General features: G+C 42.1%; 1 protein-coding gene across 2 annotated transcripts in view; it reads left to right on the top strand.

Annotated features, from left to right (window-relative positions):
- The window catches only part of CTDP1 (CTD phosphatase 1), a 193,362-nt gene that overhangs the window by 49,765 nt on the left and 115,607 nt on the right, over nt 1-27,990 (top strand). For both annotated transcript variants that reach the window (XM_090039534.1, XM_090039533.1), the window contains exons 9-10: nt 11,189-11,330; nt 15,230-15,460. In XM_090039534.1, coding sequence (XP_089895660.1) covers nt 11,189-11,330; nt 15,230-15,460 — 373 coding nt within the window. The remainder of the gene's footprint in view (nt 1-11,188; nt 11,331-15,229; nt 15,461-27,990) is intronic.

Genomic DNA, 27,990 nt, shown 5'->3' with positions numbered 1-27,990 from the left:
GCTGCTTTTCCTGGCTGGTGCTGACCTGGTTCTGCCCAGGCGGGTCCTGCAGCACCATGTCAACCTGGCACTGGCAGGCCAGGCAGGCCCCAGGTTAACCCTGGCCTGACCCCACGGCTTCTCTAGCACCAGGTCAACCCAGTTGTAGCCAAATGGCTCCTACAGCACCATGTCAACCCGGGCATGCATGCCATGTCAACCAGCACCATGTCAACCCCTGCAACTTCATTGGTGTCAAAGGTCATGGGACATCACTTCCTCATGTGGTACCACTTCCTGTGACGTATTTGAATATGGCCCACTGGATGATAAAAAGTTTGTGATCTGGCCCCACATTCAAAAAGGTTGGACACCCCTGTTCTACAGATTGAAACTTCTCAACCCGTCAAGGGAAGCTTCCTACTTACCGGGGTGGGGAAGAAAGTGGCTTTTATGAGTCTGTCCCAACACTTTACTATTATACTTTTTAAGAATGTCTGTCTGGCCAGTACTCCAGGATACCCATCAGCAAGAATTGGTATTCTCAGAGGACATTGCTAATTAAAGTAGACTTAATTATATCTTCATTGGGTCAGGCAGCAACATTTAACAGAGGAAACTGGCAAGAAAAAATCAGGTGCAAGAGGCATGGAAGGGGCTGTAGGACTGATCTCAAAGTTTTCCAGCTGCACTTTAAAGCTCAAAATCCTTAGGGACAAGTTTATGGAAATAATTGCCTCATGTCTCTTCTGTGGAGTTAGCTGGAATGATATTCTTATTGATGGGATCTTAGGAGTTGGAAATACTTCCTTAGGCTATCTGACTGTGTTTAAAGAAGAAAAAGAAAACCATGCAGTAAGTGTATGCGTTATTTGCATACTGTTTCTTTCTATGCCTGACCAGCAAGCAGAACAGTGAACTATGTACAGACGTACCTCACAAGTGTTTATTGATATAATACTCTCTCAATAAAAATTTTCATTAACCAGTGAAGTGAGGTGCCAAAAAATCATGCTGTTCTGACTAAGCCTGGAATCTTTTGGATGAGTGCACTAAGGGAAGGATCTAGGTGTAGCTATGCCCGAGACAGTTGCATTCACTATTCAAGTGAGGAAGAATTTTAGGATACTTTTTCAAGACTCAGATGAAACATCCTTTCCATAAGATATTGTAGAAAACTTAAGGTATCCTTAGATCTTACCCTGTGCGACTCATATACATATACATATATGTTGATGTCTAAAATCGTTGTTTTTTCTTAAGGAAAAAAAGGGGGCTTTCCTTTTGTGTAATAGGGAAAACATCTGTAGTTACATGGACTGGAGTATTACAGAAACTTGTCTTCATGATTCAGAATATAATTTGTTAATTCTGTGAGGAAAGGACCAAACCTAGCCCTTGTAATTTTTCTCAATTAGTATAAATCTGTAGTGTATATATGTTTGGGGTGATAGATATACTTAGCATCAGCTATAGGTGTTACTACTGGACTGGGTGGCTGTTTGATAATGGCATTGTTTTTACTACTTTTAATAAATGTGAAGTACAAACTGTAGTTTGTTTTTAAAAAAAACAAACTTGCCTGTAGCATTTTAGTGGAGTAGAAATAAAACAGGAAGGTTTAAATCTGGTTAGGCCCCAGTGTTTTTCTCCCGTCCCTTCCCCCTCTCCCCCTCCCACCCCAAACAAAGAAACAAAATGCCACCACTTTTATGAATAAGGATTTTAATTTCTGTTTCATCCTGATTTTGTGTTTTGTTTTTTGTTTTGTTTTTTTTGTAGCTTTCTAAAGTCCATACACTTTTCTTAAAGTATGTGACAAACATATGACCTACTCACAAAATGACTGTCACTAATAGGATATATATAATCCCACAGCTCCTCCAGCCCACAGACCACTACCCCATGCTCCTTATTCACGTGGACACCAATGACACGGCTCGGAGCACCCCCAGCCAGGTCATGAGGCGCTACAGGGAATTGGGAGCGGGACTTAGGGGTCTGGGAGCTCAGGTGGTGTTCTCGTCAATCCTCCCAGTCTCGGGCTATGGGCTGAGGAGGGAGAGGAGGATCCACGCAGTGAACCAAAGACTCCGGAGCTGGTGTCATCGCGAAGGCTTTGGCTTCCATGACCACAGCCCGCTCTTTGGCAAGAGAGGCAGCGAGCTGCTGGGAAGAGATGGCCTCCACCTCTCCCCCCTGGGAGGGAGGCTCTTCTCAGCCAGGCTGGCTGACCTGTTCCACCGGGCTTTAAACTAAGCCCGCTGGGGGATGGGGGGACTACTGCCATTGCTGGCCCGCTGAGCAGCCCTTGCAAAGCCAGCAGACCAAGGCACTTAAGGGAGCCCACCCCTCCCCCAGCCCTGGCACAATCTGTAGGCAAGGCAAGAGCCCCCAAGGGGACACTTGCCTACCTGTACACTAATGCCAGGAGCCTGGGCAACAAGCAGGAGGAGCTCATCCTCCTGCTCAGTGCTAAGAATTATGACATCATTGGGATAACGGAGACCTGGTGGGACTCCACCCATGACTGGACCACGGGTATAGAGGGCTATACCCTGTACAGGAGGGATCGTGTAGACAAAAGGGGAGGGGGTGTAGCTCTCTATGTGAAAGAAAGCTACATGTCCCTGCAAGCTGATGTTGGTGACCAGCATGGACAGCTAGAGACCCTCTGGGTAAAAATTCGTGGGGAATATGGCACAGGGGACACAGCAGTGGGAGTCTACTACAGACCTCCCACTCAAAGTCCTGAGCTTGACCAGGAGTTCGCCCGGGAACTAACTGAGGCTGCTTGCTCATGGGTGTCTTCAATTACCCAGCCATCTCGTGGGAAGATCACTCAGCAAAATCCGAACGGTCACAAAGCTTTCTCTCGTGTGTGGATGACCTCTACCTGACTCAAGAAGTCTATGGGCCAACAAGAGGCAAAGCGCTGCTCGACCTGGTACTGGCTACGGGGGACGACCTAATCGGCGACCTAGTGATCGATGGGAAGCTGGGTGACAGCGACCACGAGCTGATCACCTTCACCATCCGCCGTAAAGCTGGCAAGTCAGTCAGCAACACAGAAGTCCTTGACTTCAGAAAAGCCGACTTTGACAAGCTCAAGAAGCTAGTCAGTCAGGCCCTCAGGGACTGTGACCCCAGGGAGATGGGAGTTCAAGAAGAGTGGTTGCTTCTCAAGGAAGCGATCCTCAATGCACAAGCCAAATCTATTCCAACACGGAGGAAAGGCAGCAAGAAGGCACAGCAGCCCTCCTGGCTCTCCAGGGACCTAGCGGACCTCCTGCAGCTAAAAAGGAAAGCCTACAAAGGATGGAGGACGGGATTCACCTCCAAGGAGGATTATTCTGCACTGGTCCGGTCCTGCAGGGAGCAAACCAGGAAAGCCAAGGCTGCAACTGAACTCCAACTAGCTTCAAGCATCAAGGACAACAAAAAGTCCTTTTTCAGATATGTGGGGAGCCGGAGGAAAAGCAAGGGCAACGTTGGACCCCTGCTAAACCAGATGGGGCAACTGACAACTGACGCCCAGGAAAAAGCCAACCTATTAAATAGGTACTTTGCGTCAGTCTTTCATCAGTCCCATGGGACGCCCATGCCTGCTGTGGGACAGGGAGATCCAGGTGTTTGGGATCCCCTACCCTCCATCAATGCTGACCTCGTGAAGGAACATCTTAAGAAGCTGGATACCTTCAAGTCAGCCGGCCCTGACAATCTGCACCCCAGGGTACTCAAGGAGCTGGCGAGCATCATAGCCCAGCCCCTGGCACAGATCTTTGAAAACTCCTGGCGCTCTGGTGTAGTGCCCGAAGACTGGAAGAAGGCCAATGTGGTGCCGATCTTCAAGAAAGGGAGGACAGTGGATCCAGCTAACTACAGGCCCATTAGCCTGACTTCTATCCTGGGGAAGATCCTAGAAAAGTTTATTAAGGAGGCCATCCTTGAGGGACTGGCCCAGGCTAACATTCTAAGGGACAGCCAGCACGGGTTTGTTGCGGGTAGGTCTTGTTTGACCAATCTCATTTCCTTCTATGACCAGGTGACCTATCACCTGGACGAGGGAGAAGAGATTGATGTCATATATCTTGACTTCAAAAAAGCTTTTGATTTGGTATCCCATGATCACCTCTTGGCCAAACTGGCCAGTTGCAGCCTTGGCTCCACCACTATCCGCTGGCTGGGAAATTGGCTCCGTGGTCGGACCCAGAGGGTTGTAATTGATGGCAGTCACTCATCGTGGTGCCCTGTGACCAGTGGGGTCCCTCAAGGCTCTGTCCTGGGAGCCATCCTGTTCAACATCTTCATTAATGATGTGGACACTGGAGTCAGGAGTGGACTGGCCAAGTTCGCCAATGACATCAAACTTTGGGGCAAAGCATCCACGCCAGAAGATAGGCGGGTGATCCAGGCTGACCTGGACAAGCTCAGCAAATGGGCGGACGAGAACCTCATGGTGTTTAACACCGAAAAATGCAAGGTTCTCCACCTTGGGAGGAAAAACCTGCAGCACCCTTATAGGCTCGGCAGTGCTACGTTGGATAGCACTACAGAAGAAAGAGACTTGGGGGTCATCACTGACCACGTGATGAACATGAGCCTGCAATGCGATGCTGCGGCTAATAAAGCGACCAAAACGCTGGCTTGCATCCATAGATGCTTCTCGAGCAAATCCCGGGACGTCATTCTCCCCTTGTACTCGGCCTTGGTGAGGCCGCAGCTGGAGTACTGCATCCAGTTTTGGGCTCCACAATTCAAAAAGGATGTGGAGAAGCTTGAGAGAGTCCAGAGGAGAGCCACGCGCATGATCAGAGGTCAGGAAAACGGATCTTACGATGATAGGCTGAGAGACATGGGACTCTTTAGCCTGGAAAAGCGTAGGCTCAGGGGTGATCTGATGGCCACCTATAAGTTTATCAGGGGTGACCACCAGGATCTGGGGGAATGTTTGTTCACCAGAGCGCCCCAAGGGATGACTAGGTCGAACGGTCACAAACTCCTGCAAGACCGCTCCATGCTGGACATAAGGAAGAATTTCTTTACTGTCCGAGCCCCCAAGGTCTGGAACAGTCTGCCAGCGGAGGTGGTTCAAGCACCGACATTGAACACCTTCAAGAGTAAATTGGATGATTATCTTGCTGGGATCCTATGACCCCAGCTGACTTCCTGCCCTTTGGGCAGGGGGCTGGACTCGATGATCTCCCGAGGTCCCTTCCAACCCTGATGTCTATGAAATCTATGAAATATCAAAATTGGGATGTCAAGTAAAATATAAAAACATTAATTCAGATCAAACAGCAATATGGCCTAGAACCCTGGCACTTCCTTTGCCCTTACACTTTCAAAAATCTTGTGTTTCTTTTGAGTTTGGCTCCAATAATCCTTAATTAATTAATTGGAGGCGGCAAAACTGTCTGTCGGTGAAAAGGGTAAAAAGAATTGCCAAGCTGCTTTCTCATTTAGCTTTAATAGCTTTTAAAGGGGTGTCAGATTTTAAAATACATCTTTTGACACAGGTTTGCAGATTTTCAATGGATGGTTAGCTCTGAACATAGAAAGTTCAATTCTGAAAGGTAATACTTGGATAAAACAGTATAGGTAAGTTGAGTCCCATTTTCCCAGGTGCCGCAGAGCTGAGGTTTCTGAGGAATACTGAGTTCTTATCCTGCAAATACCAAAGGAAAAGGAGAGGAATTGTGGAAATATTTCTTTCTGATCTATATTTGTAAGGTAGTCTTATGGGCTGACCTGAGTATCCCTTGAAGACGACACAAAATGGCTACAGCTGAAAAAGTGTTTATCTTGTGTTATTTTTAGTTTTAAATATGCTGAAACATGCAGTGTCCTTTCAACTTTGTAAACATTGTCAAGGATGAAGCAGAAAGCCTTGGTACTTGAGTAGGAAACAGGGGGTAGAGAAACAATTTTGGATAAGCAAGCTCACTGTTCATGTTGCTATTTTTAGTTTTGAGGGTTAAACACTATTGAGGTGCTTAGCTCCTTGTTTCAGGCCTTCCATAGATTCAGTAAAACACTGCTGTATTGGTTTGTACTGAATGTTAAAGCTTTTGCATCCTTGAGCACTAGACCTACCTGTATAGGCAATGGCTTACCAAACCAATTGCATGAGACCTTGAGAATTGATTGAGCACTAACTGGCAATAAAACTGAGGGGCCTGGCAAATGTTCATTCTAGGAACCTTATTTTAAAAATGCCTGGGAAAACAACCTTTCAAATCTGTTAAAATGAAAATGAGATCAAGGCACACCCTTTGCCATTTGAAATCTGAGCACTGGACTTCATTCCTCTCAGATATTTGGAATTTGTCTATATTCCTACATTAACGTCCCATTTGCATCAGCAGAGATACCTACTCTGGTCGAATTTATCCAAGAAATCACTTCATCCTTTGTAATTATCATAGTGTATGTATGATAAATTTAATATAGCCAGAAGACTATAGCTATTATTTTTCACATGCAAGTGAATGTATCATTCAAATACTCCAACTTTCTCTTAGCTACCTGTTCAGGGGCAGGGAAGGTTTGTTTTTTTTAAAACCAGGTTGTTTGAATTTGTTCTTCTCATTTTCAGACTTATCTTTGGTTTGCCACCCTGATTCCTACCATGGACTTTAGGAGTTGTTCTACTTTTGTCTCGCTATCTGGAATCTGGCAATTTTTTTTCAAATTAAACTAATTCCTCCATCTTCTCTTCCTAAAACCCGTATCTGATAATCCAGTCCTGATTCTTCTCCCATATGGCCTGTAGTCCTGAAACATGGCCTGTGTAGCAGCATAATTTTAATGAAGTTAAAGGTTTTGCTCTAACCTTTGGCCTTTCTAAAGTATCCATCTTGTCAAAAAATACAACAAATTCTACAGCAGTTGTCTGCATGATGCTGTAAATTTACTAGCTTATGACCAAAGATAGACTTGAAAACATGCTTACTCTGCATGCTATAGCATCCTTGTAAGTGTGAGTTGTCAGTAGACATTGATAACTTTCCTTGCTAAACAGGAAACAGTCAAGTGATCCACATGTCTTTTCTGGATTACTTTGTAGTCTCCTGCACAACAACCACTTGCTGGCATCAGCACTGTTGGATCACCAGAGCACCCCAAGGGATGACGAGGTCGAACGGTCACAAACTCCTGCAAGACCGTTTCAGGCTGGACATAAGGAAGAATTTCTTTACTGTCTGAGCCCCCAAGGTCTGGAACAGTCTGCCAGCGGAGGTGGTTCAAGCACTGACATTGAACACCTTCAAGAGTAAATTGGTTGCTTATCTTGCTGGGATCCTATGACCCCAGCTGACTTCCTGCCCTTTGGGCAGGGGGCTGGACTCGATGATCTCCCGAGGTCCCTTCCAGCCCTAATGTCTATGAAATCTATGAAAATCTCTGATTAAAATTTTCTAGTGGAGTCTCAACCATAAAGTGTTACTTCCTGCATGTCCAGAAATTAAAACAAAGCCTTTCTAAACCATTAGAAAGCCCTGATAAAACGCAGCTAGAAACCTAAAAATTCTTGCTGCTAATTTAAGATCAGAATCTAACATAATTTAGTTTTTTAGTATCAGGGAGCTTTCTGTGGGAGAAGACACCTAAATTGTTACAGTTCTTCATCTTGTAATCCCCAGACATTGAAATGTATCTTTTACTGCCACTAATCTGTGAAAAACATTCTTTGGATATGGCTAGAATTTGTCTCCAAGGATGTATTCCTGGTTTGTTTGGGTTTTTTTATCTTAATTTTTTTTTTTTTTTTAAGGCTGGGGGGGAGGTAGAAGGAGTAGGAGTATACATGAGAAAAAGATTTTACTGTTTGACTTTTCAAAGGTTAGATGTTCTCTTTCAATGTACTAGTGATGTTAATTGTCATCTTGCTCCAAACTATAAGATTTTTGCAAGCTAACAGTTGAGAACTGGGTAAAGGGTTCATTACAGTTTTAATGTGAGTTTTAATGCTAAGGAAGGGAAACCATTATAGCTAAATTCAGAAAAGTTCATAGTGAGATTTTTTTTTTCTTCCCCCTTCAAGCTCTTTGCTTTGTATGTCAGACAAACTGTTACAGCCTGTAATTTCAGATCTTGCCACTGCCTTCAGCAGTGAAAAGTGAAGTCAGATTGTTAGATGGTTAGTCATGCAGATAAAACACCTGAGAACTAGGTTAAAACCACCAAATTAATTGCTGTCCTCTTAAGTTTAGATCTAGAAATTGGAAAATACTATTCTTTTTTTTTTTTTACCTCACTGTTCCACTTTCTAAGCTTTCTACTGTTGATCAAAAGCTTAACTTTTCTGTTTCTTTGGGTTGCATCCATTTACTAGATGTAGAGCTGGCCCAAGGATTCTTAAACTTCACACCTTTTCTCCACAGGAACAAAACAAACTGAGTAGATATGGGGAGAGTGGTGTTCTCCATTTGAGCTACTTGAATGCCTCCATGACTAGCATCCCCAAGTTCCTTGGTGCACTGTTGTATTCGTTACCTTCAAGAACTGGGTTTTCCATCCCAGGAAAATGGTTCCTGAAATGTAAATTTTAAGCCAAGTTTGAATATCATCTGATGATCTTGAGTGTGCTTTTATTTTTGGTTTCCAAGTGATACAAAGTAGCATTATAAAAATATATCTGATGTTTTTACCACTGTGCAGCTGGCATTAGAAATGAATACTGGTCAATGGTCATTAGTGGCATGAAAGGACTATAGCTATTTTTAATGAGGCAAGGGCTTTTTTTGGTGATTTTTATCCTTGGCCAGCTGTATCGTTGGGAGAGATATGAGATGAGCTTTCAAACACAAAGTGCCCTTTCAGTTCAGATATGTGAATTTAAAATTTTTTTTTTCTTTTTGAAAGTATTTACAAAGTGTAAAAATAATTTCAGGAGTATTTTTCAGTAGTCTGTCAGGAGTGGATGTCATTCTGTCCCTCATTTTATTATTTAGCATTCATATATGACTTGCAGACAGATTCTTCTTTAGTTTGCTCTCTGCTGTGTCTCCAAGGCTAGGGACAGACATTCAAAAAGCCAGAGCCTGAATTGATTCAATCCTTGCAGGTTAGTCTAACCTGAAGAGCTTGAACCAATTTGCAAGTAAACAGACATTCACTTTTGATTCGGGAAATGGGGACACATGCCTGCAGTGGCTCAGGCTGTAAGCTGGGCGGGGGGCGGTCCTAGAGCAGCCCTCCCTTCTCTTCCCTTCCTCAATGCTGAGCTGGGGAGGACTTGGCCAGGCCCTAGCAGGACACTATGATTAGGGAGCAGTTTAAACCCCCACCCTGACTGCACAGTCCCCAGCTGGGGTGTACCTGGAAGGGGAAGCAGCCCTCTCCAGGCTTTTTCCTTTCTGGTCACTGCTTGAGAGGTGGTGAGTGTTGCCAGCTCCCAGCAAGTACTCTGAGGCAGAGGGCTGGGAGGTGGGGGAGAAGGACTGCTTGTAAGGACTGCATGCATCTGTTGATGATACCAAGGTTTTCAGTTTCCCTGTGCCTGCTTCTTCATACTGTCTGTAGCAAACTGACCAGCACTGCATTCATTGCAAACCAGGTCATTTCTCACACCTCTCTGTACCCAGTTGAACACTGACAGCAAGCCAACAGGGAGCTTATCAGAACACAAAACTTATCAGCCCATCAGGAAAACAAAGCCCCTCATTAGTTCCAGCTCTTCTTAAATAGCTTTTTGCAAAACATTTTTAAGGAAGAACACCGGGACATTACCAGCTGGCCTGTTGATTAGCTCCAAAAAGCATTAAGCAGACACTGTTCTGTCTGCGTTCGTTCAGTGAAATTGTACAACATGCACACACATGCTGGGAGAACCCTGCTTGAGCAGCAAGGAGAAGGGGAGCAGGGGGAAGCCAGGCAGATGCTGCTGTGCCTGCAGTCTCCACCTCCTCAAGCAGCTGGAGCTCCAGCTAGGGAGGAGAGGGACAGGGCCAGCCCTGGTCTGCTCTGGAGCAGACAACCCAGCCTAGCCTAGGACTGAAAAGCATGCTGGGGGATTTTGTTTTAATTTAAACCAAGAAGGGGTCTGGGACAGAAGTTCCGTAAATCAGTTAAGTTGGATACTACATTCAATCAGGTTTATCTTAAACCAGTTTTTGCCATTTTGAAACTGGTTTATGTGCACTGAACTTATACTCTGTTACCAGTTTAAACCAGTTTCTGATCACTTAAACCAGTTTGTGTAATTTCTGTCCCTAGTCTCAGGATTAGGGAGTTTATCTGCATCTTTTGATGTTTTTGGTCAGTGCTAAAAAAAAATACCATACTTTTACTCCTTCACATATTGGACATTGGAGTAGAAAGTCTCTCGTTCTCCAAGTCACTGTTGTTGCAGACTTATTTGTCTTTGAGTTTAAAGGGTGCTTCCTGTTTTACCTTAGCTTTTTCGTCGTATATTTTTGAGGCTGTATTATTTCTGCACATGATAGTGGTATAGTTTTTGTTAGAGATCTCGCCAAAGAACTGTCAGATCTTTGCTTGCTCTTTTGCTTTTAGGTGATTTGCTTTGTGGTGATAGGTTTTGCTTAGTTATATGCTGCATTATAAAATACATTTTCGGACCTCATTTCTTCTGAGAAACGTTTTCTTTCCATTGCTTACAGATTAGCCTAGAGTGCATGCTAACTCTTTGCTGATCTTTTCTGTGTAATTTTATTTTTTTATGCTAAGTAGTCCATGCTTCTGTTTTTTGCCTTATGAGTGCCAAACTTCTGGCAAATGAAAGGGGGTGGCTTTGCCCTTGACTGTCATACTCAGTCTCAACTGCATTTGTGAATGTTAAGTAACTTATTATGCTTTTAGAAGTACTGAAGCAGCTGCTTCTGGCCACCCCTGCTTTAGACTGATAAATTTGATACAGAAGGAAGTTTGTGGGAATGTGTAACTCAAATATTTGTTCCTGTTTTTTCTCATTTACTCCATATTGATCGTGTGTGTGTTTTCACAGTTGTCATTGGTTGTACTTCCCATTTTGAGTGAATTTCAGCAGAATGCTTATGAAGTACAAATGCTGCTGGGGATCTTACAAAATACTATTCCTAGTGCAGTGTGGATAATATGACTTTTTATTGTTACATAGCCTGTAAGTTGTGTGAGTATAGCCAATTGCCTGTTACAGTGCACCTAAACTGCTGTTTTCTGTTCCACTCAGAACACTGTAATGTTGTTCTGTTTGACTTCATAATAGGCACAGAAAAAGTACGGCAAGCTCAAGACTGCAAAGATCTCCATGTTGTTAACCCTGATTGGCTGTGGAGCTGTTTGGAGCGTTGGGACAAAGTAGAAGAGCAACTCTTTCCTTTGAAGGATGATTACATCAAAGCACACAGGTAAACATGTTTTGGGGGTGGGGGTTGAAAGGACCAAATATGTGTTGCTTATGGTTATACTGATCTGTTCTGACTTTATAGAGAAGATAGCAAGAAGAAACCTTAAATAGTCCGCAAGGTTTAGGGCTTTCATGAAAGTAACTCTTTCTTTCAGCTGTAGGAATGCAGAGCTGTCCCTTGGAAGGTTAGAGGAAACATTACAGTCTGTTGTAGCTGGAGAAAGCTTCTGGCCCAAGTAATTCTTTGAGGCTACTGCACATGGCTGCCACTAACTCATTAGCAGGTTTGATGGTATGCTTTTGAAAATCATTAGTGGCCAGGAGCAGAGATGTACATGCAAAACTTCATGCTGGGAGAAGCCCTAGTTAATGGATCCAAGCGATGAGAAGTTACGGAGATGAGGGAGAAAAACTCGAGGCAGAAGCAGAACGTAAGGGTGCAAAATGTGGGAGGAAATAGAACTAAAAAGGGAACAAATACTCTTGAATCATATGAAGAAACTGGTTGGACAAGAAATAGGTTAATAGAACAAATTGATGGAGGAAGGGACACAGAGAATGGAGGCAGGGTGGGTAACAACTTGAAGAGAGAGAAACCTAGGAATTGTCTTTAAAGAAAGATACTAAAGGGTTATCAAAATCTGTGATAGAGGTTGAGCTCTGTCTGTGCAATGTATAACCTATGGACTGAAAGTGTGGAGTAATTAAGCATGTGGATTAAACTTGCACCATAAATAAGGTTTGTCATGATGCATCATAATTTGAAAGGAGGTACCTGTCTGGCATCATAGTTTCATAGTTTCATAGTAGCTAGAGTCGGAAGGGACCTAGGTAGATCATCTAGTCCGACCCCCTGCCTTAGCAGGAAAGAGCACCGGGGTCAGATGACCCCGGCAAGGTGCTCATCTAACTTCCTTTTAAAAATCCCCAGGCTAGGAGCCTGCACCACTTCCCCTGGAAGCTGGTTCCAGGCCCTAGCCACCCTGACTGTGAAGTAGCGCCTCCTAATATCTAATCTAAACTTACCCTCCGCCAGTTTGTGACCGTTATTCCTGGTCACTCCTGGCAGCGCACGGGGGAACAGGGACTCCCCCAATACCTGCTGATCCCCCCCTGACCAGTTTGTAGCAGGCCACAAGGTCCCCCCTTAGCCTTCTCTTGTGGAGGCTAAACAGGTTCAGGTCCCGTAGCCTATCCTCATAAGGCCTGCCCTGCTGACCCCTGATCATACGAGTGGCCCTCCTCTGAACTCTTTCCATATTGTCCACGTCCCTCTTGAAGTGTGGCGCCCAGAACTGGACGCAGTACTCCAGCTGCGGCCTGACCAGTGCCGCATAGAGGGGGAGGATCACCTCCCTGGACCTGCTCGAGATGCATCTGTGGATGCATGACAGGGTACGATTGGCCTTCTTGACTGCCTCCCCACACTGCCGGCCCATGTTCATCGTGGAGTCAATGACGACTCCAAGATCCTTTTCCGTCTCCGTGCTGGCAAGAGGGGAGTTCCCCAACCTGTAAGTGTGGTGCCGGTTCTTCCTCCCCATGTGCAACACCTTGCACTTATCAGTGTTAAACCCCATCCTATTCTCATCCGCCCACCGTTGCAACCTGTCAAGGTCAGCTTGTAGCCTATTGCACCCTTCTAGTGCACCCACATCCCCCCACATCTTAGTATCATCAGCAAACTTGAACAGGGTGCTTTCTACCCCCTCATCCAAGTCACTGATGAAGATGTTGAACAGTGCAGGCCCGAGGACCGAGCCCTGCGGAACCCCACTGCCCACATCCTTCCAGGTCGAGAAGAACCCATCCACTACCACCCTCTGGGTGCGGCCCTCCAACCAGTTGGCGACCCATTTGACCGTGTGGGCATCGACACCACAGTCTCCCAGTTTTTTGATGAGGACAGGGTGAGAGACAGTGTCGAAAGCCTTCCGGAAGTCCAAAAAGACTACATCCACAGCAACCCCTGCGTCTAATGATTTGGTGACCTGATCGTAAAAGGCCACCAGGTTGGTCTGACAAGACCTGCCACTGATAAACCCATGTTGGTTGCCCCTGAGCATGCATTCCCCCGCAAGGCCCTCCTGGATGTGTGCCAGGATAATTTTTTCAAAGAGCTTACCCAGGATTGAGGTCAGACTAACTGGCCTGTAATTTCCCGGGTCCTCTTTTTTTCCCTTTTTGAAGATAGGGACCACATTGGCCCTCTTCCAGTCCTCCGGCACCTCGCCAGAGCACCACGAGTGCTCATAGAGCCGTGCCAGGGGTCCCGCAATGACCTCAGCCAGTTCCTGTAGAACCCTAGGGTGAAGATCGTCCGGACCAGCGGACTTGAACACGTCCAGCCTCTCCAGAAGTACCCTAACTAACTCCTCGCTAACCCTTGGCCCAGGCGTGTCTCTCTCGGGGCCCGAGGGGGGCCCAGCAGGGAGGTGGCTGAACTGGTCCCTACTTAGGAAGACAGAGGCAAAGAAATCGTTAAATATGTTAGCTTTGTCATCTGGCGTGATGACTAAGTTGCCCATCGTGTCCTGCAGGGGCCCCACATTACCCGGGACCCTCTTTTTACCCCCTATGTATTTGAAGAAGGACTTCTTATTGTCCTTAATCCGGGAAGCTAGTCCTAGGCATAGGCACTGCATGAAGCTCATACCCCAGACTGGCTCCCTGTGCTCATGCAGTGCCCTTGGAGTTGGGTCAGTGCGTGCTGTATGCCTTGCATAGGGTTGATCTGAGATCCACAGGCCAGCTCATTGGCAGGGTCTGGTTTAAATTGCAGGCAATGCTTGCTAATATGGCCAAGTCATGGCAGGGGCCACCTTTCATGCCCAGATCATGGCGCACCCTCCCTCCCACCAGTTGGCTGAGGAGGCAGGTTTGGGGCCAGGTTTACCTGCAGCAGCAGAGGCCTTGCTCCTCTGATCATTGCTGAGGAAGAAGAGGAGAGAGCTTGGGGATGGGGAGGGGAGGGGCTGTTTGCTCCTCCAGGTGGGAAAACTGGGATGCAGGAGGTTGGTGGGAGCCCTGGCACTGGGTAGAGGAGGGGCTGTTTGCTTCTCGGCACATGTGTTATCAATCCCCAGTACCCCAGTTTTCCTGCCTAGAGAAGCAAACAGCCTCTCCCCTACCTGGTGGCAAGGCTGTCTGCCAAGGCAGCCCCCAACCTCTGGTGCCCCAGTTTTCCCACTTGAAGGAACAAACAGCCCATCCCCAAGCTCCTTCCTCCTGCTGTCCCTTTTGTGACCCTTCCCCCCCCCCCCTTCCCCTGGGCTGCTAAACTTTTCTGCTGGCTGAGGAATGCTTTCCCCAGCCAGCAGCAGCCATCCTGTTGCAACAAAATGCCATGACATGGCCACTTGCTGGGGAACTCCTCAGCAAGTGGCCATATTGTGGCATTTTGTTGCAAATTGTTTTTTCATGAAAATCACTTAATTTTTTGATTTTTTACGAGAAATGTGAAATCATGATTTAAACCAGGCTCTAATCATAGGGCCCCATGAGCCAGATCCAGCCCACGGGCTGTCTTTGACGCTCCTGGCTTAAATGGTATATTATATTTAACAGAACTGTTTCAGTAACTTTGTAAACTTTTTAAGAGAGATTTTGAGAGTGACATTTTGGTATTTTATAGTAATTGTCTGTTTATGTACATATTATGATAAATTCAGTGCAGCTTTCATATGTGCATTTGAAAGTGTAGATCCTTGATCTTTCTTAAATAACAACTTGCTTAAGCAAAAAAGCAAGCAGATTCAATTTGGCATGTAACAAACTGTATTACAGCTCCACTGCTTCACGTTTAAAGGAGTCTGGTGTGTTCTTTCTCTGGAAGAGAAATATTAACTAACTCCAGTTACAAATGCTACATTTAAATTGTTTTGAAATTTTATCCAACAGAGAGAACAGTCCTGCTGTGTTTCCTGATGCACACAGTGCGTTCCAGACAGCTTTGTTTCACCCAACGCCTATCCATCCAAAGTCTCAGCCTGGTCCTGAAGTTCGGCTTTATGATCCCAACACTGGAAAGCTGATCAGAAAGGGCTCTCAGTCTTCTGGCCAGTCTATGTACATCCAGTCTCCAGCTCCTCCCCTCACCTTACCAGTACATGGGGAGCATTCATCCTTCAGGTACATGAAAGTGTAGCTAAGGATTACTTGACCTTATTTTCAGAATTTTCTTTCTTTTCTATTCTGTGATAACATTTTACCTGGTCAGTGTAGCTGCCTTGTCTTTGGGCTTAGCCAGCTCATGATAAAGGCAAAAACAAAACAACAAAAACCAAACAAACAATTTTTTAGAATATCATAACTTTCTTCTGCTCACTTCATTTGGTATTGGCTTTAGTGATGTAAATGAGTTTTTGACTACCTGACTCTATATGGGTTCTTTAATTAGGTGTTTAGTGAAACCCAGTTAAGAATATACGGCATTGTTATTGTATGCGCTCTAGAATGTATAAGTTACAGCTCAGAATAAGTGAATGTTATACAACTATCTGCTTCAAAACAGTTTTTATTAATTATTTTGTTTTTGTTGTTTGGCGATAAAATAAAGTACAGTATGCAGTCTTGTTTGAGAACTGTTTCTTCTGTTCATCTTGGATGACTGATTGCTTTTGGGATTGTATCATGAGGTAATAGTGTTTTTAAGGGGTTTAACTAACCAGCGTGTCAGTTAATCCTAAAAACCACTGACTACCCTTTTGGTAAATTAAGATTCTGAAATAAAAGGTACAGGATTGATGATTAAATCATAACCTTAGCTTAGGGAGACTGCAAAATCTATGGTCAGGATTAGTCGGGTCAATTAAACCAAGATTTTCAAAAGGGATTATTAAGGTCAGCTGCTAAAATCCATGCTTATGTGACCTAATTTTTCAAAAATGCCAAATACTTGACATCTCCTGTTGTTAACTTCAATGACTAAGCTTAATCGCCCACTTTTAGAAAACTTGACTTCTTTGCATTTGTTTTTCTGCCCATAAAACTACTTGGCAGGTTGTTGAGATTAAATGAGCTGTAAAGCACTCATAATAAATACAAAGTATTATCATAAATGCTGAGATTCAAAGTCTGGGTTTTTTTATTATCTTCACCCCCTCTCCTCTCCCCCCCCCTCCGCCAACTCTGTCCCTTACTGGTTTTAAGACTTCCTGTGCTACAGAAATTACTTACAATGCTTTTCTTTTTTACCAAAGGAATTGAACCTGTTTCTTTTTCCCTCTTTCTGTAGTCTGTCTGACTCTCTCATTTCACTTTGTTTTCTACATAACATTCCTATTCCACTTTTCATTTGAACAGGCTTTATTTGTTTGTTTTCAGCTCTTTTTCTGAACAATCACTCTATTGTGTTTCCGTTCTATTACACTATGTAAATGATCAAGGAAGAGAGAAACTTGAACTGTTAAGATGGCAAGTATTCCAAAGAACAGCTAAAAAGCTCTTTTCTTTGTTATCTAATGTGTTGTAGAAGAGGAATTTCAAGGAACTTGTAAACTCTGGGTTTTGATTAAACTTACAACTATATACCTTGCAGTCTGACTTCTAAAATTGACTGGAAAGGGTTGCATCTGCAGCACTTCCAAGAATATATTTTCCCCTTGTGCTTCCCCAAGTTAAGAAGATATACAAAAAAACTAGAACTCTTGGTTCCAAAATTATACCTTTTATTAGACCAACTGGAAAATGGCAAAAAAAATTGTCCTTTTCTACACATTGAATGGACAATTTGAACCATTTTTTCCCTATGTAATGCAAAAGTGGTACTTCTTTTGATTTAATTTTGGAGAAGGAAGATAACGCAGCTGGCGTCTAAAATGAGCTGGTGTGGATGCATTCCCAAACTAGGCCTTTGGGGAAACTTTTTTTTATTCTGTTTTTGTTTTCCTTCATGTCTGCTGTGTGTTTTTCTAGCACTTCTGACTGCCAGTGATGATACAAGTGGGTTGCTTTTGGATGTTCCACATAATACAGCATGTTTCTGATCACACTTAAAAACTGCAAAACTTTGTCCTAGGAAAAAAAACGAAAAATCTAAGAACTTAACAGTGCCTAAGGAAAAACTAGGAACTTAATGTTGAAGAAGGAAAATAAAAATCCACTTGTATCATCACTTATAAAAATTAAATTTCAAGTTTGGAGGTCAAATCTTAGTCTTGTGTTACACATCCACCACAAACCATTTTCTAGTTTAAGGGGCAAAAATTAAAGGGAGAAGTGACTTCTATAGATGCATGATATTATGCATATTTCTCAGTTAACTGGTGACCATGTCTGTTTAAAGTTGGCAACTATGTAAAATGTGGCTATCCAACCTCTAAATGGCCCAGGGATGCACCATCTGGGACCATGAGCCCCAGGGCTGCATCCCCCTCCCCATTGCACCAGTTAATTCCTTGTTGCTTCTTCCTACTGCACCATGTGCTCTTGCTCACCACTAGCTTCCTAGTTGTTTCACTGCTGCACTGCACTATGTGGGCACCCTAGGCTGCAGGCTTCCCCTTGTACCGAAAGCTGTATCACTCTGCACCCTGGGGCAAGGGTAGGTAAGAGAAGCTGCAAGGAAGTAAACACTGGAGCTTCCAGCTGCTCCTGGATCCTGAACAATGAAGGAGTGGTAGCTGGATGGGAGCTTTGGGGGCTGCAGTTTAACCTCTTGCAGGCTGCATGCGACCCACAGGCACCAGTTATGCTGCTCTATGTCAGGGCTGTCTGTGTTAACTAACAGGGTATAGACCTGTAAGCTGTGGTTTTTTGTTTGGAGTTGTTGTTGTTTTTGTTTTTTCCAGATACCCCAAATACATTCCTTTCGTTTAGTTAACAGGAACCAGATTATTAACTGGTTAATCTAAAATTCGGTTAACTTGGTTGTCGTATCCAGATGTATTTTACAAAAGTTATAAAGCCCTGACTAATTGTTTTCTGAATGGTCCACTGGGGTGGGGAACACTAATTAAATGTATTTTGTTCAATTTTGAACATGTATCTTTCCAGGGGCTTGATTTAAAGGCACTGTCTGGTAGTTACTGAGCAACCTTTTCCTGGGAAATCTGGGCTTTGTGTCAGTTTATAAATGAAAAGTCCCTTTGTGACTTATGTGGTTGTAGCACCTGGAGGCCACCCTTGTTAGACTAACATGGTCCCTGCCCTAAATGATTAACAGTCTGACAGATGAGATGTAATAGGTGGATGAAACATGAGTTGGTCAGTGAGAGCTATTTGAGGAAGAGATGGTCTAGTACAAATAGATGTACTAGACTGGCCAGTCCTTAGTCGAGCAGAAGAATTAATCGCAACTTGCATGTGTCTGACACCTAAGTTGTTTAACCACATTGTCTGCATTTGCATTTTGTTTCTGAAAACAGGATTACAGTTGACACGAGATGACATTGTTTGAATATTTTTGAAAGTCATAGTCTAGTGTTCAAATGGTGGTGCTTCAAATTAAACATGTAAGGGGTGTTTGCACATGCATTAATGCGCATTAGTTAATGCACATTAAATCTAGTACCTCCATTTTGAGTAGCAGGAAAATGCACATTAGCCTGTCTTAATGCTCGTTAACTAAAGAGCAAGGTTTTTAAATTACGCTTAATGCGCATTAGCCTATTTTTATGTGTATTAACTAAATAGCACAGGTTTTAATGAGCATTAAAATATGCTAATGTGAACTATGCACACATACAGACATGCCCCTACATACGACAAAGACATGTGATGGCTGCCACTGCTCAGTACCTCTGAAAATCTGACCATTATATTGAGGTGCTTGATATGAGATAATTCTCCTTATGTTTAGGTGCCTGGCTGTCAAAGCTATGTTTGTGTCTGTCTGTTATTTCTATTGTTCAGTTTAAAGATGAGGTAAGAAAGTAGAATAATGTATTATTCTGACATCACACTTCAGACTTGAGTCCAACCAGTTGGAGTGGGCCTATCCCTGTAGCTTTGGTTGTAAATTTAATTCAAAATCAAAATAGGCCTATTTTTCAGGTTCTTCAAAGTCGGAAGAGGAAACCTGTGGAAATTAGAATGAGTCTGGGCTAAAATTCAGAGCCTCTGTATGCTAGTTCCGAATGTTTCAAAGGTACTAATGGTGCATTAATGGTAATACAATGGGGAGAGAATAAATTAGACAGTAATCCAGAGCATGTGCACATTCCCAGGACTGCTGGCCAGATGCATACCCAACCCACTCTCAGAAATGAGGCAGCATAGCTGCTTTAGAGCACTTGAAGCATGCCCAAGACAGCCCAAGACTGGCATGCTCAATGAGCTGAAAGCCACTGTAAGCTGGCAACATTCTGTTTCCTGAGATTTGGCGCATGCTGAGTGGGGAATGAGCAAATAGGGTACATTTCTTGGTGGCTCCTCTGGACATGGCACTGTGACAGTATAGACATGTCCTCATTGCTTTTTGTGACACTTTTTTTCTTTGGAATGCTTAACGCCCCACCCACCCCTTAAGGGGTTGAAACTGAGCCTACTACATTGTGGTCTTATCACGTGGCATACCACCAGTTCTATTGTATGCAAATTCTGCATGCTATTCCTACTGCCTTCCATTATAGGAAAGTCTCTCAATAATGGTCATTTTTTTTTTCTTTCTGACATGCTTAGAATAGTGAAAAGTTTAACATATATAGAAAGAGCAGCAGCTGCGCATTTGGAGCAGTTCAAGTATCTGCACCAGTTACTTGCTTCAAAGGTCTCCTTTGCAATCACAAGTGCTAGAGAATTAACTTTTTCCTTAATGAAAGATAGATTTTTAAATTTTCTATAGTTATCAAGAAGACCATTAAACGTTTCGGCTTACACTAAGGTACGCTAACAAGTCTTTTCCCAGTAAGTTTTCTATTTCTCTTTCTTGTTTTCTTTTTAACTGTTTTTATTCAGGTAAATGAAAACAAAATTCCAACACTGAAGTAATATATGGGAATTGTATGAGTTTGGAGTTATAATGTATTTACAAAAGAAATAATATATAATAATTTATAGTACTTACCATCTGTACTAGATAGATAGGTTTTAATCACCAGCCAATAAGCCTGTGTCTCTAGCCAGACTGCCTGACTATTAATGAATGTTATAGTTGCATACATAAAGTCAATATAAAATGTGTGTCTAAAAGCAGTTTTGTTAACTATATATAACTGCCTTCACCTCTTTATAATATAAGAAAGTAAGAAATAAAGTATTCCCAGATTGTTTGATCTACTTAATATACCTGCAGTACTCTTAGTGTTTGTTCATTTGTTCATACATTCTTGCTCTGAAATTTTCTTTATTTACCAAAGCCCTGCTCGCTCTTTCTCCCCCTGCCCCCCTTGTAATTTACCCAGTCCAATTTTCCTCTCATTTGGATCCCCAAATGATCCTTATTTTTGTACCCATTACGCCTTTCTTAAAATGTGGAGATTCACCCTTACCCTCAGATAGTTAATCCCTCCACACCTGGGTAGTGAATTTTCTCTTCCTGGAAGGTTCCAAACTCCCATCCTAGGGAAGTTATGATACTATATCATGATGAGTCGGATACTGTTTTCTGAAGGGATTTATGTAGAGCCTTGTTTTAGGCCTTTCCTCAGTCTCTTCCCATGTTGCACTATCCATCTCCTGCTCTCCCCCCCCCCACTCCCCTCCATCCCATAATATCCCCCCTTCCATTTCTCTTCTGTTTTCCTCATACTGTTACTCAGTCCCACTTGAACCCTCTTGAATACCCCTCTAGTTTTGTCTTCTCCAAGTCTACTTATCCTGGTACTTGGGTAAATTCTTTCTCCTGGGCTTAAGAGTTTGCCTTTCTGTATTATGTTGTTGCTTTTCGAAGTTTGTCAGTCTCTGGGAGGGGAAGTGGTAGGAGAGATGGGGGGCAAGGGTGGGGTTCAGGCATTTGACTGCCCTATTTACTGTCTACTACTCATTGCCCCACTGGAATGGTGGAGAGGATGAGATTTGGACAACCCTCAGATAATTAAGTTCTAAATATGGAAAATTATAACAAATTTATAACCTTTTTTCCATGTATAGAATCTGATTATTGGAAGGTCAGCTTAAATTCAAATTTGTCGTGGATCAGGTAAATGGAGTATTCTATGGATCTCTCCACACCTTCTAGGAGTCCTTATTTTCAAGTTTTCTTTCACAATTTTCTGTAGTCTTTTCTTTCAAAGCTCCTTTTCTCTTGTTTTTTCTCCTCTTTCTTTTTTCTGTTTTTTTTAATCATTTTTATTTTAGTTTGCAGAGATATTGCTAAGTGCAAGTTTCCCTCCACCTCTGTCTCCAGGTCTGTGAGTCTGTTCCCAATTTCTTTCATCTCTGCTTTTGGTTTTTATCAAACTGTGTCTCTGTTAAGGATTTTAAAGCTCTGATTTCTGAAAGTAACTCACCAAAGACCTGTCTGGTCAGTGTGGCTGTTATGTCTTTTTCCTTCTCTGCTCTGTATTCTCTTGAAGCAGCCATGTTTGATTCTACAGATCCTTGAGCAGTTTTGAATGAAGGTCTTCCAGTGAGTTTCTTCTGGGAAGAAGTAGCTTTTCAAATGACTTGCATGGGATTGGCACTCTACAAATAGGGAAGTCAAGGGGGTCAGGGATCAGCAAGCTTGTGGATTGTGCAGTCTCTCCTATAGAGGGCTAGCTTAGGCAGCCATCTGCTCTGGTGTTGTCATGTGACCCCCTCCCCCCCTTTCTTCTTCTCAGTACTCATTTCTCCAACTGGCCTTTGTATCTGATGCTTGTCCAGAGTGTCTGGGCAGTGTGTTTTGAAGAATCGTTGGAAGGTTCAGAGTTGCAAATTCACAAGTTTGAATCTTGGCCATCATCAGTTCCTTGCATCTCAAGCAAGTTTTTTGTCTCCCTGTTAATAAAATGGGTATCCTTTTCATATCAGAGGGAAGATACCTTACTGAGTTCATCTTGATATGTCAGCAGTCAATGTGGTAGAGGCAATACCTTATATTAGACCAACTAGACACTTGTGTAAAAAAAAAAAGTCTTTATTTGCAAGCTTTTGGGCACAAGCACCCTTCTTCAGGCATAGAAGAATGCAAAGAGTGTAAAACTTTCTCCTAGGTAGAAATGAAAATTCGTATTGTATAGGAGAGCTGGAGTGTGATGTAAGCTCTCCTTGCTGAAAAAGTTCATTTTATGCAAAATAGGCTCAGTTAAAAGTTGGAGCAGTTGATTTACCTCAAAGGTGTCTGATGGCAAGCAGGATCTCGAATTTTGCTTCTTTGTTGGTAAGATGTTTCATTTCTCCACATGTGTAGCACTTGGTTGTCATGGTGATGGGTGTCATCACAAGTACCAGAAGGGAAAGAACAGTTCTGCAATCACAGCAATGTTTGAGTAATGTAGTGCAGTGGTTCTCAACCTTTTTTGTACCAGGACCCATTTGTAAACATTGCCCAGCCCCAGCCCCACAGAGGGTGGGTGTGAGGCATGAAGGGCTCCAAGCAGCCCCTTGCAGGGTGGTATTCTGCCAGCCTGCAAGGGAAATGCCACAGTTTCCCACATTTTTTCCATTAAAAGGAGAATCCATTTTTAAAGTTTGTTTGCGACTCTTTCACACATTCTCGCAGCCCACTTTTGGGTCGTAACTCACAGGTTGAGAAACACTGGTGTAGGGTAAATGTGGCAGTGGTCTAGTGTTGAATGAGCTAAATTCAACAACTGGATAAAATCATAAATGTGAAAATAGGTTAGCTGGTAACTGCCACAGTCTCTGTAAACATACCCCCCTTATTATGCTTTTTATTTGATAAGAAACTAGGCTACTAGCCCTTCATCTTACAAAGACAAACTTTCCAGCATAAATGCATCTGGGAGGCAGTAGAGAGATGGGACATGCTTTAGGTCAGGGCTGGCCAGCCCATGGCATGTATGCCACAGGAGTCCTCGTGTGTAGAATATGGAAGGTTGGGGAGGGGGCAGGCAGCACAGCTGCAGATAGGATGGGGAATAGAAAATGGAGCAGCAGCTTGGGCAGGGGAACAGGATCAAAGTGGTACTCAGGAAGGGTGTAGTGCTTAACTTGTGGCACACCTGCCAAAAAAGGTTGGCCTCAACTGCTTTATGTTAACTCGTGCACTTAATTCTGCTCCTAAAATCTGATGTGTCCCTTAAAACATTCAGAGGAACATTCAGAACCATATATAATGGGTTCTTTTCTGGTTGTACTAGCCTCAGGTAATAGAATAAAACAACTTGGAGTCTCTCTGATTCACCTGATACTGTGGCTTTCTCTGAAAATCGAATCTTCTGTTACCATCCGGAGAACTCATTTAAGGTGATCATGAATTTATAGTAGCAATGGCCTTAGGTCCTTAATAATTACAAGAATAGATTTGGTACCTTTTTTAGAGCATATTACAAGGTTATTTTAAATATAATATTTATAACAAAGTGGGTTCTGAGGCTCCCTAAATTGAACCTGAAATAACAGAGTAGTACCCATTTTTATTTTGATGCAATTAAGCATGATGTTTTTGTCTCAATTTAATCTAGCAAAAATCAAAAATTAAAAAAGGGACCTAGTGTCTACACACACTTGTACTGGAACAAGTGAGTATAAATGACATGCTTAATTATTTCAGTTTGCTGTATATGACAAGTCCAATGTGCTGGCAGTGCATTCATGCCTCTGAGACGTGTGGAAACATTTGCTTCCTGTCCTGATCACCGTAGTCTAATAAAAAAGATGGATGTACCAGCAAGTTCCATGCTCAGTACAATGGAAGCTTCCAGGGGTGTACTAATTGTTAGCGAGAGCTGGTTCCTGCAGTAAAAGTAAGAATATTTCTAGTAGAGATTAGTAAAAATTCTTTTTTAAAAAAATAGCATATGTATGAGGAAGCATCCTGACAATTTGTGGCTTAATGGGGAGATGTTTTAAATATATTCAGCAAACATTACAGTATAAGTTAACAGACTGGAATTATAACTATTCTTAAGATGAATTAATTAAATGTTGTCTGAAAGGAGAATTGCAGATGGCATCCTGGGTTAAAATAAAGCAAAAATAATATGGAAAGTTATATGCTAGAGAGCACTAATAACACAGTAACAGACAAGGGTAGATGAGTTTGGAAAAAATGGGTATAATTTACATGTAAAAAGTTAAAAGCAGCACTTTTGCTTTTAAGTGACCCTGAGAGGCACCAAATATATTAGTTTGCTGTGGTACAAGTTACATGGGTATTTATGGTGAAAATAAGTGCTTTGGAGCTCACTTAGAATGGTAATTCATTTGTAAAACAGGTTTTTGTTTACTTGCTGTGTGCAGTTTTTTTGTTTTTTGAAGCTGTATCTGTTGTCATTACACATAATTTTTTGTTACTATTTTAAAGTATTTTTTGTTATAAAAACTAACACAAGTCAGATGTAAAAGAATGTGCTACACAGTCCATCTTTGAACTGAATGAAGAGAATTAACAAATCAACCCTTGGCTTCTTTCTGTTTTGTGGGGTGGGGAAAGGACAACAGGTATATTTTAGTTTTGCTGACATAAGCATTTCCAGTTAGCTTTACACAGATGAACATTCCCATGGAAGTTAGTGGGGTTGTAGACATGTGAACATGGTCTGAACCAAAAATACAAAGCTATCACCTCTCAGGAAGCATTAGTGTTACTAGCTATTTAGGTTCATATTTAGAATTTACACTTCTTTGCAGCGATCTCCTGCCATTGCTCCTAATGATTACTAACTTAAACGAGTAAAAGCTGTTAATGAATACATTAATTACCTTCATTTTTTTTAGTTCTTATACTGCTATGTGTAGCAGCGTAGAAGGATAATGTGTCACTTTCACAGATGTGTGCCCTTTTCCTATCCAAATAATGCACGTGTGGAACAAGATATTCATTTGCTGAAAATGTGCTCCTGAAATTAATCTGAGCAGACTTCAGTAACATCTCAGTTGTGGTTTTTCTTTGGCACAAGAAGCGATAGAAACTGTAAAGATTCAAAAGTATGTCTAATAAAATATCTTTTCGTTCATTAAGAGTCTGAAAGCTCTTGTGTTTTTTATCCTGTTTTTTGGTATGACAGCACTGTCACAGTTGGCTACAGCAATGAATTAAGATGAACTATATTGGCAAAAAGTAGATAGTGTTGAGCAGTCTCTCTTTCTCTCTCTCTCAATATACAATATCATTTAATATGTAATTCTAATATATACCCTAGATAATATTCATATGCAATATATAGAATACATATATTACTATGTGTATAAGAAGCAGTATATATCATTCTGATAGAAAATAGAAAAGTAAAAAACTCCCAGGGATATATAAAGGGGCCAAATAAACTTTCTTAGGCCATTTTGAGAATCTCAGTTTATGCAAATACATAAGAAGTTTAACATGTGTGAGAGAGAAGATAATTATTCCATTTTTACTGACTGTATGCCCTGCTTTCACTGCCCCATTGGGTCTCAGTGGGCCTGTGAATGAGACACCTTTACCTTTTACATACTTTGTTGCATAGAATATGTACATACGCACACTATAATACGTATAGTTAATATATGTGTAAATGTATGCTCAGTAAATGAAGATTTTAGAGTGAGCACACGATTGAGAGTGTAGCTAATGATCCATCTCTGTACTGTCTCATTTCAGGAACATTCCTTTTTGCTATTTTTTGAGCATGGACACAATTTTAAGAATTTGCTTTTAATGTTTCTGATGATAGTCTTCTCTGAAGATGAGGGTTACTTTTTCCAAATGATGCTTTCTATTGGGTACAAAATTGGAACCAAGTGAAAGAAAACTGTAAAAATGACCGTACAATTCTGGTGTTAAATGGTCCCTGCCTATACCACCATTTGATATGTAAATGACGTTCTTTTTTAACTCAACTGGTATGGTCAAAAAGATGTAAAAACGCTAAGCAAAAGAAAAAAGACTTCTGTCTGTGGTTAATCAGAGCTAAGAAATTGTCCTCAAAGAAACAGGCTAATTTTATAAACTATAAAGATAATGGTCATGCTTGTCCACCTGCTGTATGTCCTATGCCTATTTTTTGTTTTTGCCATTCTCCCTTTTTTTCTGAAAGAAAGGTTTGCAAAGGATATGAATAGCTTTGATGGTTTTTGCCTTGGCTATGTTATTCTATTGAAAAAAAAGTGTGAGCAGCCATGTATACTGAAAAGGATGCCTTTGGGTGTTGTGGAATTCTGCATTTTTTTTCTTTCTCAAAGTTTAAATATCTCAAAGTGCAGTTTCACCAAAGAATGTGGGGGTTTTTTTGGTTGGTTTTTTTAGTGTGCATCTGGCAAAGAAGGGAGAAATACTTGAGTGAAAAAAGCCTCAATGGCAGATCATTATAGAAAAGTAAAAACTCTCAAGGCTATGTAAATAAACCAGATAAACTGTCTTAAACCACTTTAGGAATCTTGGCATATGCAAATGTATCAAATATGAAAAAGGAAAGATAACAACCTTTTGATATTACTCTAGATCTCCCAAGCTTCACATTTATTGTTGTAATATTTAGCTGGCCTAACACAATTGTATTGTTTAACTTTCATCTCTGCAGAAGAGACCAGAGAAAGCCCTAGTTTGAAGTTAGGGCTGACTTCCTTTTATTGTCTGGAAAAACAAGCGTCTCCTTTCCATAAACATAATCAAGGAAGGCAGTTGTCTGTCTCCCTCCAAAAAGCCAGATTTATTAAATCCATCTAAATTTCTAGTTATCTAGTACTGTTTCTTGATATTGCTTCCTTCACTTGTTAGCAGCTTGAAATGCCTAATCATATACAAGTAGGCAAGCAGAAATTTGCAAATAGTAAAGATTTTTTTGCTTTGGCTGGTATAAGGGATATAGCTGTAGATAGTATCTCATAACCAGGTTATATTTGGGATCCCAAGTTGCTGTTACAGAGTTGGGGGACTTTGGGTTGGGTGTTCTTAGGCTGCTATAACTTTGTGCCAGAGAAGGAGTCTGGTTCAGAATCATCCCAGTATTTAACTTAGTGGCAGTTTTTAATTCTTTGCAGAAAACCTAGTCATTTGGCTCACAGGAACAAGGAGATCCCACAGCTTCTTGGTGAGCTTGCATTACTCTAAAAAATGCATAGCTTTAAAAGATCTGGGTAGTCTCTTCTGTTCCTGTTTGTGCCTGTAGTTCTTCCATTTTGGCATGTTGGATTTTTCCTTGTGAATAATTTCACAGGTGTCTAATCCATAGCAATGCGTTTATCCCATTGATTTTCCAGTAACTTAACATTTCCTTCTCATTTCATTTTGTAACTTTTCCATATACTGTAGAATTTGAAGTTCATTTAAAGTAGTGAGGTACTAAAATTAAGGAAAACTTTTTTATTTTAATGTATTAATAAGCTGGAAAAAAAAGTTTTTTGTGGCTTTTGGAGCTTATTCAGACCCAACATCAATGAGTCCTCGTAACCAGGCTTCATCAATACTATTGTAAGCCTGTTATGATCTGTGATCACAAAAGATGCAAGCATTGGCTGCCATAATGAGAGAGCTGACCATGGATTGGGAATATAAAATTTACTGGGTTCAAAGATTAGATTATAAAGAGACTGTATATGCAAATGTTGTATCAATTTATGAAGCACACTGGCAAAGGAGGACAAGGATTATTTTAGTCATCTCTTAAATACTCAGCCTGACAGATCTTGTTAAAGGG

The sequence above is a fragment of the Crocodylus siamensis genome, chromosome 3 (genome assembly GCF_052110815.1).
Source record: "Crocodylus siamensis isolate JL-2025a chromosome 3, ASM5211081v1, whole genome shotgun sequence".
Lineage (NCBI taxonomy): Eukaryota > Metazoa > Chordata > Crocodylia > Crocodylidae > Crocodylus > Crocodylus siamensis.
Note: the sequence above shows the minus strand (reverse complement) of the source record. Positions and strands in the feature narration are given on the sequence as shown.